This window comes from Mytilus californianus, unplaced genomic scaffold (assembly GCF_021869535.1).
Source record: "Mytilus californianus isolate M0D057914Y unplaced genomic scaffold, xbMytCali1.0.p SCAF_13, whole genome shotgun sequence".
In the NCBI taxonomy this organism is placed as follows: Eukaryota; Metazoa; Mollusca; class Bivalvia; order Mytilida; family Mytilidae; genus Mytilus; species Mytilus californianus.
The window spans coordinates 20,043,915-20,063,109 of NW_026262615.1; the positions used below are offsets into that span (position 1 = coordinate 20,043,915).

Genomic DNA, 19,195 nt, shown 5'->3' on the forward strand with positions numbered 1-19,195 from the left:
TTTAATATATGGCATGGTAATTGACTCTCGGCATGAGATAGATCAAATCACTGACACTTTTGGTCATTTTCGTGTTCCTGGAAAATTACGAATAGACCAGTTGTTGTCGTATGTACGTACGAAGTAACCCGAATAGTTCACTCGTTACATTCCGCTGCTGTACGCTACCGAATAGAGTCAGTCATTCAATGTTGATTTTAGTCTATTTTTCCTATTTATGTCTTTTTCGATCTTAATAGTTTAGGCCGACAGTTATCACATATTGAATTTAAGAAAAAGGGTGGATCATTTTCAATTTTAATACTTAAAACCAGTTAATTAAGAAGCCATTTCTGAAAGTTAAGAAGATGATTGTACAAAAAAATATGTGTCGACCCCCTTTTATTAAATACGAATAATCCAAGTCTTCCGTATATACCAGGCAAATCAAATATTCACAATTTTAAACGTTTCTATTCTTTAATTTGTACATAAACAAATTCATATAAAATAAATTTGCAGTTAGACAGATAGCGTCAAGCTCGTTTTGTATGGTTGATTTTCTTTTTGCTCAGTGTAACGTGCTACATTAATATTAGTATTCAATTGTAAACACTTTTTTAAAATAGATATAAATTTAACATGTTTACGAACTTATGATCCCGATTTTAATTGTCCAGTTTCAATAACGTAATCAATTACTTGAAAGTAAATATTTTTATAAATCTCGATAAACTTGGCACATTTCAACAGTAAAATATTCTATGTCTACATCTGTCTACATTATTTTGTTCAACATCATGTGAAACCTGATCGATTCATCGGTATTTAACTGTTTTACTCGGGATCCGCTTTTAACCGTAAAATACTTTTAGAACAGTTTAAAACAAACGGTAAAAAGCAAAAATATGCTAAATTAAATACAATTGTCCATGCTAAACTGTTGTAGGATGAACAATTCTCGTCCGTTTTTCAAGTTTTTTACATCATACGACTTCTTTCTGAAGGTAGAGGTTTTATATGATACAGCGCCACCTTCTTATTAATAAACCTCGGATTTCACACAGGTGCTTTATAATTACCGGACTCGATAAAATCATGTGACTGATAAGAAATTCCAGATGCCATTTTACAACCGCGGTATCACAGATAGTAACCAAAGGGGTATTGCCGCTGAGACTATAATTGGATAAAATCATATGACTTTAGTACAGAGCTCTGCAGGCTGTTAATACATGCTAATTAGTCGTTGTTATTCCTTTTAAATATTACTTCCATGGTCCAAGGAACATAACTCTGCACAAAATCATCAGATAGGAACAAAATTTGAACTTGATCTGTAACTTGTCATGATAAAACTATATAACAATTATCAAATCAATGTCTTCAAGCATGACGAAAAAAAAGTGTGGAAAACTGATTATTTGAGTGAATTTTTTAAGTCCAAGGACCATTACTCTGCACAAAATCATCAGACCGGAAAAACAATCAAACGTGATTTGTAACTTGTCATGATGAAACTATATATTCACAAAAAGTGTGAAAAACTGATTATTTGAGTTAATTTTCTAAGTCCAAGGACCATAACTCTGCACAAGATCATCAGATTGGAACAAAATTTGAACTTGATCTGTAACTTGTCTTGATCAAACAATATACTAAATATCAAATCAATATCTTCAAGCACAAAGAAAACTAGAGGCTCTAAAGAGCCTGTGTCGCTCACCTTGGTCTATGTGCATATTAAACAAAGGACACAGATGGATTCATGACAAAATTGTGTTTGTAGATCTTACTTTACTGAACATTCTTGCTCCTTACTATTATCTCTATCTATAATGAACTTGGCCCAGTAGTTATCGTCGAAAATATTTTGTAAAAATTTACAAAAATTTATGAAAATTGTAAAAAATTGACAATAAAGGGCAATAACTCCTTAAGGGGTCAATTGACAATTTTGGTCATGTTGACTTATTTGTAGATCTTACTTTGCTGTACATTATTGCTGTTTACAGTTTACCTCTATCTATAATAATATTCAAGATAATAACTAAAAGCTGCAAAATTTTCTTAAAATTACCAATTCAAGGGCAGCAACCCAACAACGTGTTGCCTGATTGGTCTGAAAATTTCAGGGCAGATAGATCTTGACCTAATGAACAATTTTATCTGGTCAGATTTGCTATCAATGCTTTGGTTTCAGAGATATTAGCCAAAAACTGCATTTTACCCTATGTACTGTATTTAGCCATGTCGGCCATCTTGGTTCGCGGGCGGGGTCAGCGGACACATTTTTTAAACTAGATACCCTAATGATGATTGTGGACAAGTTTGGTTAAATTTGTCTTAGTAGTTTCAGAGGAGAAGTATTTGTGTAAGATTACAAAAATTTACAGAAATGGTTAAAAATTGACTATAAAGGGCAATAACTCCTTAAGGGGTCAACTGACCATTTTGGTCAAGTTGACTTATTTGTAGATCTTACTTTGCTGAACATTATTGCTGTTTACAGTTTATCTCTATCTATAATAATATTCAAGATAATAACCAATAAAATGCTCCGCAGGGCGCAGCTTGATACGACCGCAGAGGTCGAACCCTGAACAGTTGGGGGAAGTATGGACACAACATTCAAGCTTGATACAGCTTTGGATTTGGATTGTGATTAAATATTTGACACAGCATAGGTTTCTAACACAGATTGAATGTGGTCTAAGAACTTAAAAATTTTAAATTGGACATTCACCTATTATGGTCCAATATCCAAAATCTAAATACATGGTTAGATTCAGCATATCAAAGAACCCCAAGAATTCAATTTTTGATGAAATCAAACAAAGTTTAATTTTGGACCCTTTTGACCTCAATGTGGACAAAGTTGATAACGGGGCCCAAAAATCAAAAATCTAAATACATGGTTAGATTCAGCATATCAAAGAACCCCATATATTCAATTTTTGTTGAAATCAAACAAAGTTTAATTTTGGACCCCGATTTGGACCAACTTGAAAACTGGGCCCATAATCAAAAATCTAAATACATGTTTAGATTCAGCATATCAAAGAACCCTAAGAATTCAATTTTTGTTAAAATCAAACTAAGTTTAATTTTGGACCCTTTGGACCTTAATGTAGACCAATTTGAAAACGGAACCAAAAATTAAGAATCTAAATACACGGTTAGATTTGGCATATCAAAGAACCCCAATAATTCAATTTTTGATGAAATCAAACAAAGTTTAATTTTGGACCCTTTTGACCTCAATGTGGACAAAGTTGATAACGGGGCCCAAAAATCAAAAATCTAAATACATGGTTAGATAAGGCATATCAAAGAACCCCATATATTCAATTTTTGTTGAAATCAAACAAAGTTTAATTTTGGACCCCGATTTGGACCAACTTGAAAACTGGGCCCATAATCAAAAATCTAAATACATGTTTAGATTCAGCATATCAAAGAACCCTAAGAATTCAATTTTTGTTAAAATCAAACTAAGTTTAATTTTGGACCCTTTGGACCTTAATGTAGACCAATTTGAAAACGGAACCAAAATTTAAGAATCTAAATACACAGTTAGATTCGGCATATCAAAGAACCCCAATAATTCAATTTTTGATGAAATCAAACAAAGTTTAATTTTGGACCCTTTGGACCTCAATGTGGACCAATTTAAAAACGGGGCCCAAAATCCAAAAACTAAATACACGGTTAGATTCAGCATATTAAAGAACCCCATGAAATCAAGAATAAAACCCCATTGAAATTGGTCAAGAGATAAGCAATTTATAGGAAGTATCTTCTTTTGCACAATCCTGTGCTATTAAATATTTCTTGCTATTCTTAATGTAGACCAATTTAAAAACGGAACCAAAAATTAAGAATCTAAATACACGGTTAGATTCGGCATATCAAAGAACCCCAATAATTCAATTTTTGATGAAATCAAACAAAGTTTAATTTTGGACCCTTTTGACCTCAATGTGGACAAAGTTGATAACGGGGCCCAAAAATCAAAAATCTAAATACATGGTTAGATAAGGCATATCAAAGAACCCCATATATTCAATTTTTGTTGAAATCAAACAAAGTTTAATTTTGGACCCCGATTTGGACCAACTTGAAAACTGGGCCCATAATCAAAAATCTAAATACATGTTTAGATTCAGCATATCAAAGAACCCTAAGAATTCAATTTTTGTTAAAATCAAACTAAGTTTAATTTTGGATCCTTTGGACCTTAATGTAGACCAATTTGAAAACGGAACCAAAATTTAAGAATCTAAATACACAGTTAGATTTGGCATATCAAAGAACCCCAATAATTCAATTTTTGATGAAATCAAACAAAGTTTAATTTTGGACCCTTTGGACCTCAATGTGGACCAATTTAAAAACGGGGCCCAAAATCCAAAAACTAAATACACGGTTAGATTCAGCATATTAAAGAACCCCAATAATTCAAGAATAAAACCCCATTGAAATTGAAATAAGCAATTTATACGAAGTATCTTCTTTTGCACAATCCTGTGCTATTAAATATTTCTTGCTATTGCGCAATACTGTACAATTGACAATTTCTTGCTATTGCGCAATATTGTGCTATTGGATATTTCTTGCTATTGCGCAATACTGTGCAATTGAAGATTTCTTGCTATTGCGCAATACTGTGCAATTGAAGATTTCTTGCTATTGTGCAATACTGTGCAATTGAAAATTTCTTGCTATTGCACAATACTTATTATATAATAATTTACACATCCTGTTTGGTGTGTATCTCCTACCATATCATTATTATTTGCTTTTAAATATAAATCAGAAATAACCAACTTAAAATGGAAAATTTTAAAAGAAACAAAAAATGAAAAAAAGAAAAAAAATGAAAAAAAAATAAATCCCCCCCCCAAATTTTTTGAACCCCCATTATGATTCATCACCCCCAAACTCAATCCCAGCCTTCCCTTTGTGGTATGGTACCTTGCAGTACAATTTCAGAGAGATCCATACACTTGAACACAAGTTATTGTCTGGAAACTAGAAAAAAATGTGTTTTTTGGCCCCTTTTTGGCCCCCAATTCCTAAACGTTTAGGGCAATTACCCCCAAACTCAAACCCAGCTTTCCCTTTGTGATATGGAACCTTGTAGTACAATTTCAGAAAGATCCATACACTTACACACAAGTTATTGTCATGAAACTAGAAAAATGCTTGTTTTTTGCCCCTTTTTTGGCCCCTAATTCCTAAAATTTGGAGGCAATTACCCCCAAAATCAATCCCAGCATTCCTTTAGTGGTATGGAACCTTGTGGTACAATGTCAGAGAGATCCATACACTAACACACAAGTTATGTCTGGAAGTTACAAAAATGCTTATTTTTGGCCCCTTTTTGGCCCCTAATTCCTTTACTGTTATTACCATAACCCCCAAAATCAATCCCAACCTTCCTTTTGTGCTATTGAACCTTGTGGTAAAATTTCATAAAGATCCATTCACTTAAACTAAAGTTAGAGTGCGAAAACCAATGTGTCTTCGGACGACGCCGGACGACGACGACGCCAACGTCATACCAATATACGACCACAAAATTTTTTTTGCGGTCGTATAAAAACGGCAAAATTTCTTAAAATTACCAATTCAAGGGCAGCAACCCAACAACGGGTTGTCCGATTCATCTGAAAATTTCAGGGCAGATAGATCTAGACCTGATAAACAATTTTACCCCATGTCAGATTTGCTCTAAATGCTTTGGTATCAGAGATATAAGCCAAAATCTACATTTTACCCCTATGTTCTATTTTTAGCCATGGCGGCCATCTTGGTTGGTTGGCCAGGTCACCGGACACATTTTTTAAACTAGATACCCCAATGATGATTGTGGCCAAGTTTTGTCAAATTTGGCCCAGTAGTTTCAGAGGAGAAGATTTTTGTAAAAGTTTACGGACGACGGACGCAGGACGACGGACGACGGACGCAAAGTGATGAGAAAAGCTCACTTGACCTTTCAGGTCAGGTGAGCTAAAAAGTGTGGAAAACTGATTTGCCGGACTGACGGTTGGACAGCCAGACAGACAGACGGAGTACAAACCTAAAGTTCCCTTCGACTTAGTCGGTAGGGGACTAATAAATGAATCCACAGTAGGTGAATGGATTTATAAAAGCTGAGACTATAAAAAGGAGAAGGTATGGTGGGAGCCATTGTTTGAACATTTGATTGAAAAAAACAGTAAAATTCTTCCAATCCTTTTAAAATTCATTGATAAATGAAATAGAATAACCTTGTCGGTTTGTTTAAGTGCAGAGCTGTCATACATTGTATGTGACATCATTGTCATGTCATATAATATATAAATTTAAGCATATATATACACAAATGTAAATATGTCTTAATATAAATCATAAAAGTTTTGAATGTGCAGTTAGGGGTTTATAAAATAAATATGGACAACCGTTATACTCGATAGATATTTGGCTATTATCAATTTCTTTATTAATTAATACAGGATGTCTTTAAATTCCAAATATAAATAAGAAGATGTGGTATGAGTGCCAATGAAACAACTATCCATCCAAGTCACAATGTGTAAAAAGTAAACAAGTATAGGTCGAAGTACGGCCTTCAACACGGAGCCTTGGCTCACACCGAACAGCAAGCTATAAAGCGCCCAAAAAAAATGTAAAGAATGTATTTGATAAAACTTTTAATTAATACTTTCTGATTTTCAAAGTCAAGGGGCCTACTCCAGCTAAAGCACCATCATTATCATACTCTGTCAATTAAGGAGATCTTTCTGTGCAGCTTTGAAAAACAAACTTTCTTACCTGAGTATTCTTCACAATAATGGAAGTATTCAAGCACCATGGGATTTGAAATAACAGTTTCCTTATAAACGGGGAATGTGTCCATGGGACACAGATGATGCCCCTGCTTGCATTTTATATAAGGTTTTTCCATTTGTAAAGGGGTATAACTCTAGAATGGTTATAGTGACGCCACCAAAATTCAAACTCTATCTGTGTTTTGTGGTAATAAGCATTATATATAAGTTACATAACATTTGGTTGAGGCAAACTAAAGTTAGAGAACAGAAACCAACTTTGGGATGTACTGAAGGAGGGACGCATGTACAGACAGACAAGGGTAGAACTTAATGCCCCCTCCGCTACAATTGGGGCATAAAAATCAGAGCCCCACAGATACCATACATTCTACTATAAAATCTATGTTCATAAGTAGCACCATAGTACAATAAAGCCTTGCGGAGAAAACTGTGTCAACTTATCTTAAACTTCATGTGATGGTTTGAAAAATATGCATGTGCAATGTCCTCAGTATAAAACATAGCCACATTATGTAAGCTTTTATTAAGTTTCATCTACAAACGGTCAACAATTTTAAAATCATCAGCAACCCATTGATTTCATCGAAAAAATCTCCTTATAAGCTGTAGCTAAGCCGTAGCCTAGCTAAATCAATTATATGTGCTATGTCAATTTGAGGCTTCAACATTGATGGGATGACAGAGTCTAGTGATATCAAATTATTGTATTATAAATATGACAGTTATCATGATTTACAGGGAAAAGTTTTTATCTTAATTTGATGGAAGAGGTATGGGAATACAAAAGCTTTTAATCGAGATTAATAATGACAAAAAAACTGAGCCATCAGTATCATTGAAGTTTTCCTACTAAAAGACCAGGAAAAAAAATATGTCTGTTAAAATCAATTATGTTTCCCCAACTTCACCTAATTTTAGTACCTAGCCATTCAGTGTTCTCCCCCAGGGCTTTATATCACCCTAGAACAGTTTATACCATGAGTCTATCTGAATACATTCAATAATTGCATGTATTATAAATATGGTTTTATAATTAAAGGGATACAGTGCTGTTTCAAATCCCAGGATTAATGGAGAGAACATTAATTGGTATTTTTAATGAAGAACCAATTAAGTCCAGATACAAGTCAAGTAGCTCCCAATAGTCTTTAAAATAAAGATGAAAAACTTATATTAACTTCCCTTACTTGTATCTACCCCTTTTTAAAACATAATATTACATATGCAGCCTTTATATAAACAGGCTTCTATTTTAGTTTTTGCCTAAATATTATTTTATTTCAGGACCATTATAAGACAGGAGTTGATTGAGGAGAGCCTTGACACGATAGATATTCAAAGGTGTAGAAAATGTTAACATGTTGGACTTACAATGTAGCTTTTACAAACTGTTAATGTTTCATTGAGCAGCACATGTAATTATAAATCAAACACAAATGCAAATGTGGGAGTTTTTCACCTATACACTAACATAGATGTACAATCCACAAGACATTCAGTGCATGTTTATATATATACTTTACAATATACACACTGCATGTTAATTTTCAAACATGCTAAATATTACATGTAAAACAGCAATTTTTCAAAAACAAATGTGACTGAATGAAAAAGGACACTTAATAATAAGCTGTAAGATAACATTCTTTGACCTTGTCATGGCTTATCAAAACACCTTATATTCTGTTGTAATGCACAGATACAATGAACATTTAATCTAGATGGTCATTTAAATCCTTCCCTGTCACATAAATAATTGTAGATATAGATTAGTAATCTGACTGACCTGCATACCCAGTAAATATTTACAAAGATTGGGATCAAATATTGTTTAAACATGATAAACAGGTGCCCCCTGTAAGTTTTTTAATTTGATGAGTGCCATTTGTGGCAAATTCTTCCTTGGTTGGCAGTATCAACACCAACATCGCTCTCATAGATAAAAAAAAGTCGTTCTATAACAAATTTTAAATGTAGTACATTATCAGCAGATGTCATGCAAAATATACATTCCTACATGTAATAGTTCGCACACTTTCAGGTGTAAAAATTATATATAATACAAGATAAATACATGAAAATTTGTAGGTTTTTGTATTTCCAAAACTCTTTTAATCCTGACAACTGAAGCATATCACACATTTGTAATATTATGCAATTTATTCAAATTTTTAAGAAATCATTTAGAAAATTCATATGTACATCTGTTAATATTTCCCCTTCACTGAACTTGTTCAAGATAAGCATCTAGTAAATTATGATTAAATAATACAAAATCTGGAAACTGGTAAAGACTAAATGAATTTCGTTTTGGGTTTCAAAACTTATCATTTTTTTACCATTATACATATTAAATCTTCAGAAAAAATTAGTTGTTCTATGCAGAACCAGTTGACCTATTTTGCATTGAATTCAGCAATACAGGTGAATAAGGGGCTTTCTGAGTATCCGGAGATATTAATTTAGACAAACATCAACTACAATAAATAGGTTACACTTGGGCAGAATATCCATGAAAGGACTAGTAGGTTCATTAGCTACGAGATATAAAAAATTAAGAGATGATTTTTTTTTTGTTCAATCATTTATGAAAGTGAAATAGTGAAATAATAATTCACTTTTAGCAGCAAATTTGGTTCAATATCGTCAAAATAAGCAAAGAAACATTGCTGATGAATTATTCACTTGCAGACCTCATTGAATCCATATTCATGTGAACTTTAATTTAATCCCTTAGCTGGCAATGGGTTTCGCATGTACAGTATTCAGCTATTAAATGGAAACATTGAAAGTAAAACAAGGATGAACCATTTGGTTGACTGATTCTATCCCCAAAAAATCATTCTTATACAGGTAAAAACAATGAAAAACATACTTTTTATCCTATAATATGAAATCAAACAGACCTAGAACAATCCAATTGCACGTTGTCACTATCTATTTATATTTATGTTTATATCTGGTAATATGACCGTCTGCAGTCTTCAGAGGTCACCTCTATGGTTAATTAGATGACATCTAGACAAAAATACACGTAAAATGCTGATACATAATATCAAGTCCATGCATTGTTAATTATTCATTTTAGACTTTTGGTAATTTGGATATACATTTAAGTATGTTATAAATCAAATAAGAAAATTTGAGTCAAATTGGTGAAAATGACAGCTAAATTAATGCCCCTTAAAGGCCCTAAAATTCAGATTAGGATTTATTGACCAATATTACAATGAATCATAGTTAAAACATTGACTATGTAGGAAATATACGTTTTTTGTTGAAAATTTGCATATTAACCTTCTTTTCATGTAGTCACAAACATGACAAATAGCACACATATTGATTTTCCACGAAAATTAAAGAATAAATGTAAATTTCCATTGTTTTTTTAGACCAGAAACATGGAGTGCATGCATAGACAAGAAAGACCTTTGAAAAAAAATTATTTTAACATTTTACATATCTGATTTGAATATTTAGTTTGTTGAAGCCTGCACTCTGTGTTTCCTAGGCCTGAATTTGGTAGGAATCCAGACATTTTTGTCAATTTTCATCAAAATCTCTACTTTAGATCTACATGTACTTGGGTTGTAAATATTACATGTATTAAGGTTTTATAAGAAAAGCTATATGAAAACAAATGGAGAATATGTCTAGGGCCACAGATGCCCCCGCTTGTAAATATGCATGAGTCAACTTCCACATACAGATGCAGGATTCACGTAGTTAAGACCCTTTTGTGATTATAAGCATTGTGTATAAGTTTCATAACATTTGGTTGAGGTAAACTAAAGTTACAGAACGGAAACAAAAATTTTTCTATTTATAAAGGGCATAACTCAAGAACGGTAAAACTGATGCCACCCAATTTCAAATTTGATCTGTGTTTTGCGGTATTAAGCATTGTGTATAGGTTTCATAACATTTAGTTGAGGCAAACTAAAGTTAGAAAGCGGAAACAAAAATTCAGCAATTTTTCCAATTTTGGGGACGGACAAGGGTAACACTTAATGTCCCTACCGCTATGGCGGGGGCATAAAAGGTCTTTTTCACTTTCCTACTTGTCTTTTCATCCACTTGAAACAATTTTTATCTTCAATCAATGGACTTTATATTTAGGACCAAATATGACCCTTACTGACCTTACTCCTTTGTTAAAGGATCACCACAGACTGTTTAAGGCAAATTAAGTGTGGTATCAGGTGTATCTTAATCAATGAAATTTAATTTTTCAAAACCATTGATGGAACTCAATCTCTTTCCTTTATTTTGGAAGAACCAATTTCGGGATGAAATGTTTAATTACATTTGAAGATCTATACAAGAAATCTAAAAATTTCTTCTACAAAGTAACATTCTGACTTTAAATAAAGATTTTCCTCTTTTTTTTTTAGTTTAATATGAAGTGTACCTAAATTGTTTCTTTAATTGCCAAAATACCTAGAAATTCTGCATTTGAAAAACATTAATGATTAAGTCATATATTCACTGACCTTTAAAAGGTTAGTATCTACATTTGATCTAGGCCATGCAAAACAGATTGTTACAAAAACAAGCATTCTGTGAGTATTGCCTGGCAATACATAGTCCCATACCGGTTAAAAAATTCATTGTACTGGATTGATTGATTGTTGGTTGCTTAATGTCCAGTGGCAAATATTTCATGCATATTCAGGACGAAAACAAATTAACAATAAATACAATAGGCAGGTTCTGTAATAGGGGCTTCCTGGATTAAGGTCGGAGAAATTTAGACTGCCACAGGAAATGAGGGTATATTGGATAAGGACAGAAATTTAGCCTTGCAACAGGTCACCTACGGACCCCTCAAAGAGTTGTTGCAAGGGTTCTTAACGTGCAAAGAGCGTGCACTCTCCTTACACCAGGCATCGGATTTAACGTCCCCATTCTGACTGGACGTGGCTGCTAATTCATACATCCCGCACAGCCAAACGGACGCCCCACTTTAGCAAGGGTTTTACTGCCAGTCGGAGGAAGACCAATGGTGACCATACTTCTATTCCCCAGTCACCCTTGGGGGGCATTGTACTGGAACAAAATGCTAACTTGATCTATAACTTGTCATGGTGTAAACTGTTTAACAAATTTTAAGTCAATATCTTCAAGCATGACGAAAAAAAAATGTGGAAAATTGATTATTTTAGTGAATTTTCTAAGTCCAAGGACCATAACTCTGCACAAAATCATCAGACCAGAACAAAATTCGAACTTGATCTGTATCTTGTCATGATAAAACTAAATACATGTACCAATTATCAAATCAAAATCTTCAAGCATGACGAAAAAAAGTGAGGAAAACTTTTTTTCCGTATTAAGGACGAAATTTTCGGCCTTTAAGAATGCTTACCACAGAAATTCTTTACCCTCAAGTTGCAGTACTATCCAATAGCTATTCATTAGGGCAGCCTCTATAATCCCTAGCCATAAAGAACAACCGAGACAATAGGTTGGAAAGTGGGTCTCGCCAATGCATATTTTATCGAATTAGGCTTTAATTCCATGTTACGGATGAAATTTTCGGCCTTTAAGAATGCTTACCCCAGAAATTCTTTACCCTCTCGCTGTAGTTCTATCCAATAGTTATTTATTATAGCAGATTAACATAAAAATAGTTAAGGAACATAACTCTGCACAAAATCATTAAACCAGACCAGAACAAAATTCTAACTTGATCTGTAACTTGTCATTATAAAACTATAAACCCAATCATCAAATCAATATCTCCAAGCATGACAAAAAAAGTGTGGAAAACTGATTTGCCGGACTGACAGACAGACGGACGGAGTGCAAACCTAAAATCACCTTTGACTTTGTCGGTAGAGGACTAATAAATTAAAGTAAAAAGAATGATGATTGGCACCAAGACAGCTTTCGTTCATATTTTGTATACAAATGTACTACATGTATATCCCTCAGAAAAGTTGTCCACCTATTTTTTTTTTTGGTCAAAAGAGTACATGTAGATACTGCCTCTTTAAACTTCATGACAATTGTACATGTGTACAATGTTTTTTGAACAATGTATCCAGAGACATTCACGTCACTTTACTTGAGCAGCCTTAAAACACTGGTAGTCATTTTAGATTAGAGTTTCCTGCAGCTTCTAAAAAGGGCAGGGTCATTTTTGCCATGAGAGCCTCAAAGGGCTCTCTTAGCCTGATTAACGACACTTTAAGGGTACCCCTTGCATGGATAACTACACTTTTAAGCCACCCTTAATCAATCAGCTGATTGATATATGGTAAAACTCCATGCATCATAAAATAATAACTCAAAAGATTGCCTGGTTCCCCTTCAAATTGAATTCAATTTGAAATTCCTGGAGGTACAAAGTCACATTTGTCTTAATTCAATTCAATCATCAACAGTATTTGTACTCAGGTCGCTTCAAAATGTTCAAACGTAATTTTATGAAAAAGTGAACATTTGTAAACGAATAGAGCATCAGTGTACACTTGTGTTAAAAAGGCTATGGGCGAAAATTCTGTATCATATCTGACATTGCAGGAAACAAGCTCAACAGCAGATACTAAATATATGCATTCTATGAATTGGGAGCATAAAAAAAAAATCCATGTTCTGAGGAAGAAAAAATACATCAGTGGAACTTTTGACCTTGAGAATTTAAGGTTTAAGATTGTTTAGTTGCTAGATCGAAAGGGGAAGTCCAGAGTTGGTGAAGGGGATCATGTGGACACAACTGTCATATCCAGTAAATTGTTGGCAGTAGTATTAAGTTGCCTGGTGTTGGGAATAAATCACAAATTACCACATATCACAGATTAATCCTCCCAACAACTCTTCATGTTCACTGCTTAATCTACATGTTTAATAGTAGAAAAGCAGCAACTATATGACTCCCAGGTATCACAGTATATTGTTCTAAATATGCAAAATGGTCTAAATGTAACTGACATAAAACCAATTAAATTGCTAGTAAACATATAAAAATTCTGAAGCCTACATGTACTACTGCAAGGATAAATTGGTGAATGTAGTTGATTCACTCTAAATAGGCTTTCAGTATTTATAAATTAGTATTGGCACTCCAAATCAACAGCAATCATCATGTTACATGCACTATGATATAGGGATTCACTTAACACAAGCAAGAGTGATATTAAACTGAACCCTTTGTGAGTACTGTATTAAGCCTTTACAGCATAAAACAATATTACTGGACTGACAGCATTTGGCAGTATCCTAGATTGGAATTAGCAGACTCTTATACAGCAGATTCATATACATGCATAAACAACAAAAGACTTACTTTGTAAGAGGATTGCTGCTGACATCAAAGTCTTGCAAGTTTTTACAGAATTTTATGTTTTCAGGAATATCTCCAATATCTGAAACAGAAAAGGATCAAAAGATAAAAGCATTTACACTAGTCAAGAATCGAGGAATAACTGCAACAACTGAGTCAACCTCAAGTTGTTTAGTTTGGGTTCAACTTCATGTTGATCAACATTTAGTTTTCTGTGTACTGATTTGTGGGCATCTTTGCATCTGTTTTCTTTTGATCTAGGTGTTGCACTTTGACTTTGATTTACAATAAACCCAACACTAATATCTTTTTTTTTAAATTACCAGTGCTTTCCTCCATCCTTATAGTATAGTACAATGGTGCTAACTGAATTGATTTGAAACTGTTTACAACACTTGAAGTGAAACCTTTACCTATACAATACTTTAATTAATTTTGCTGACTATTCAACATAAAGAGATGCAAATAAAAAAATATTCTGTCGGACATTGGGTCCTGCATGCAAGACAGTTTTGCCAGTCCTATCAACTGTTTGCCAGACCTACTTTAATACTTAAAAAAAAAAAAAAAAAAGTTCCAAGTTGGATTAAGATACGTCTTAAAACCTTGACTAGATCGACCAGTTTAAGGATATGACCATGGGGTGGTTTAATGACTGAGACAATAATCAATTCAAATTATCCATTACCTTTATGGATAGTGGTCTTACATGTCTTATTGGCATTTATATATTAGAACAATTAGATCAAAAACAAGAAAGTGGCAAGCTACATTTATGTCAAAACAAAATGTGTTCACTCATTCACTCAAATGAAAAAAATACTCTTTAAAAACTAAAATAATACTTGAATGTTTTTGTTTTAATTTTATTTATATAAATCTGGTTATTAGTTGTCCCTTATTAGAACTTTTGGTTTCCAATGCTTTTCAACTGCATAATGGATTTGGCCTTTCATTGTTCCAACTGATTTAATTCATGCACCACTGATTAGTCATAAGGAGATGAAACCCATGTTTGTCGTACTAACAATGTTCTAGTTAAGGCACGTATACATACTAGCCCTAGATGCATGGTTTTTTGTCTGAATGCATCCTGATAACACTAGCTGAGTCTTGTTATCATCATAATTATCCCTCAGCTATCAAAAAGAAGCTGAAAACATTCTTCTATTCAATATTTTTACCAGAAATTTACTTTCGTTTTCATTCATTGCTATGTGTAATGATAAATCCAGAGACATACGAAAATAATTATGATCACATGACTAAAGCTAATTGGATAAATGCCGAGAAGATCGAAATCTGTTTGCATTAGCACGTTTACCTATTACCAGCAATAAACTGTCAATAGAACTTTTTGTTTTTCAATGCTTTTTAACTACATAATTGATTTGGAATCGAAGATAACCAGGACCAACAGAAACTTCAGTTTTGACGGCCCTAAACAGTAAAAATATTTGCCAGTCATTAGGTCTGACACAAAGACGTCATTTGCTAGACCCTCTCAAATTCTGCCCCTAGGTCTGACAATTAGCCAATCTCTGAACATGCATAAAATATTACTAATAGGAGTAATACTATAAAATATTACTAATAGGTGTAATACTACCACTGTTTTTCTATATTAGTTTTTGTTAAATTGGCGTTTTCAACAAAATTGGGCAGAATTTATCTTTGTTTAAGATAAAGAAATACTTGAACTGGCAGGAGTCAAGTTTCAGTCTGTCCAGTACTACAGTGAAAATTTCATATAACATTTCATTACAAATAAGATAATAACCATCAGGCCAAAATAAATAAATAGTGTGTTTCCGGTTTCCCGATCCTACCTCCTTTTCTGACGCCGACCCTAAACATTTTATTGACAAAAATAAAATAAAAATATTAAAAATCCGTATTTTTCTGTCTTTCCGGATTTGACTATTCGTTTAGAAAACTACAGATCTTCAAAACGTTTGATAGCAATGACCAATATAGATAAGTAAAGCGTTTCAAGAACCAAGATTTTAAATAAACAAGCATGGCTTTTTCCTTCACAACCGTGCAGCGTATTAGCTGTCAAATATGGGAAATGTGATCACATGGTTGCAAAATATAATGACATTAATTTCAGATAATTACGATATGATGAATCTTTTTAAAGAACACCATGATGGATCTATAGAGGAAAAAAATATGAAGTTGACGTATTTTGCTCAACTTCTTTGCACAGATACAAGACAAGATTTTTTAAATATTTGTATATATAGTGAATAATGTATTCAGTATATATACATATATTAACAAGATCTCATTTTGTACCTGTGCTTCTTTGAACCAAAAGTCAGAATCGTTTCAGGTTGTACAGACTGTATCTAATTCTGTCGGTTAATTGACAAATAATTTAAGAGTAAAATGAGATCAATTTCCTGCTAAAATTAATCCAGCTTTTGTTGTGAAAAATGCTCTTACGAATGTTGTAAAAAATTGTTTATAGGGCAACATAAACGGCTGTTAATGCTTTTGAGGATTTGACAGTTTGAGTTCACGACGGCAAGGGGGCAGACAATGTGTAACGAAAAATAAAAAGCTTTCCCCAGTAGGCAGACATGGTGTATGATTCATGTTCATTTATAAATGAATCTGCCCCGGCACCATGTCTACTTTTATTCTTTTATATTTTCTCTGGCTGGTCCTACAACAGTTTATACTAGAGAAGGAAAAAAAATCATGTCCTAATAATATCTACTATCTTTTTCCATAGATTTAATAAGACAAAGATTTCACTCTTCTCAAAACCTGGAATTTTAATATTGTCAGAACCCCCCTCTTCAAGATTAAATTCTGTCAAACATCAAAACACATCTATATATTAAATAAAAAGGGTGCAAGAGTATTACCTCTCAAAAAATCATAATAAGCTGCTGCTTGGCATCGATTTGCAGTGTTTTTACTACTAAAAAAAAGGGGGGGTAGGAATCTGTTCCCAAATGTATATCCTGTGTGTCATTTACATTGTTAGGTTCAACGAGGCCAAACATAATAATTCCATGCCAGATTTTTCACTGCCATTTTTGCTTTAAGATAATTAATCGACAAGAACATATTCCTATACTGACGGACTTTAAAAACGCAACACTAGATTATTCTTTTTTACTCCCATTTTCAAACAGGCAATTTTTGTAAAGTAAATGTATAAAGATAACTTTTATTCATTTCTTAATTGTCTGAAAAAAAAATTTGCAGTTCAAAAGTTGAACTCATGACGTCATTTTTAAAGTTTAATTCATGTGGTATATGCACTGAAACCCTGGTTTTCTCCTTATCAATGGATGTATCACCGTCGAAGACAATGACTGCCTGCCACCAACGTCAAAATGATTGTCAGAAAGGTCAACCAATTTTGAGGGCATGTTTTGAGTTCTGTTTTGTACCTTTTGAATTTGCCTTTGCCCCATGCATTACAGTGTGTTTTAGCAATTAAGGGGTTTAAAATTAAGAGCTTCAAATGTTTTTCTGCAGTCGATTCTTTGGCATTTCAGTATATGGGAAACATTTTTGGCATGAATCTGTCTGCCATTGCATTCGTCTACTTCATTAGCAGATGACGTTGAAGCCGTAAATAAGACTCGCAAATGATGTTGCATAATCAAATTTTATTGACGTTGCGTCGTCACTCCATATTGATCTGGTCATGGATGGTCATCAACAAATCCTGTCTGCCTGTACTGTTGTTTTTAGGACAGTAAAACGAGTTTCTGAGGTGAAATTGTCTGAAAACAGAACGTTCACGTATTCCTGTCTGCAATATTCTTATGGCCTGATTCCGATTTTCACTGCTTAGTCTCGGCAATATGGAGATGCAACATTTGTTTAATGATTCAAGTGTGGGTACAGATTGAACGAATTGTTTCACCAAAAAAAAATCCTTAAAAAAATCATTTGTTGGTTTCAAATTTCGCATTGAGAAATTCGTGTGACTTCAATAATCCGATATGTTACATAACCTCAGGTACGTCAGTTATTGAATTTTTCTAAACATAAAGAAGTATGGTAAGCATGAATAGTTGTTATAAGAGGATCAATTGTGATTTGGTAAAAAAAGTTTACCAAAATGTGTGTTGCGTTTCTAAAGCCGTCAATATATTACGACCCATGAAATGCATAAAATTTGCATTAAAGTTTATTTTCATATTTCTTACACAGAACTAAAACAGAAAATTAAAACAGCTGTAGATTTAAGTACTATTCTTAATATCAAAGAAGCATGCAAGACACATCAAATGATTTCATTTGGAACCTTTTTCTGCTGTTATCGATAGAAAAAAATAAGAAGTTTTTCTAAAATAAAATGTTTTACCTACCTACCCTACCTAATTTTTTTCGAGGTGAAATAGGAAACACACTATTTATTTATTTTGGCCTCACCGGAAGTAAACCAATCAAATTTCACCCCTTTTTTCTTGTTAACAAGCTTAAGTAACCATGTCCCCTCCCCTCAAGTTTCCAAAATATTTTGTAGAAATGTCTAGCCAGGTAGGTCTATTAGTGGATAAATTACCTATATTTTTACTAACCATTTGTGCTAATTATATATAATTAGTCACAAGATTATATGAAAAGTTTTTCATGTACATGTATTAAATTACTAGACGGGTAAGTCATGTTTCCTAAATGAGCAATAGCCTGTATAGAAAAAAAAACAACACTTTAGTTGTTTATAAATTACAATCAAAGCGTAAAGTGTACAGAAAAATTAAAAATAAATCATGTTTAACCCAGCTCGGAATAAATTGGAAGTTATTTATACTATCCCAAATGCTAATGTATGTATCTAAACAAACTACAAACAGTCTTGTGTATATTAACAGGTGGTTTTATTAATTTTATTAACATTCTGATTTATCTTGTGAGTAACATCAACACATGGTGGATGTGGTCCACTGCCTCTTGACAAAATGCCATACATTCCAAGATGATGAACAGGTCAAACAGAGTTATTTCCCTTTACACAATAACAATTCAATTAACATTGTCTTATGGAGTTGAGTGTGTAAGCTGCAGTTGTTTTGTATTTGACGTTCTTTGAATGATTATGTCTATGAAATAT

General features: G+C 33.1%; 1 protein-coding gene across 7 annotated transcripts in view; it reads right to left on the bottom strand.

The window, feature by feature from the left end:
* LOC127723340 (protein scribble homolog) overlaps positions 1–19,195 on the bottom strand; it is a 101,978-nt gene that overhangs the window by 82,116 nt on the left and 667 nt on the right. For all 7 annotated transcript variants that reach the window (XM_052229915.1, XM_052229920.1, XM_052229918.1 and 4 more), the window contains exon 3: positions 14,110–14,188. In XM_052229915.1, the coding sequence (XP_052085875.1) occupies positions 14,110–14,188 (79 nt within the window). The remainder of the gene's footprint in view (positions 1–14,109; positions 14,189–19,195) is intronic.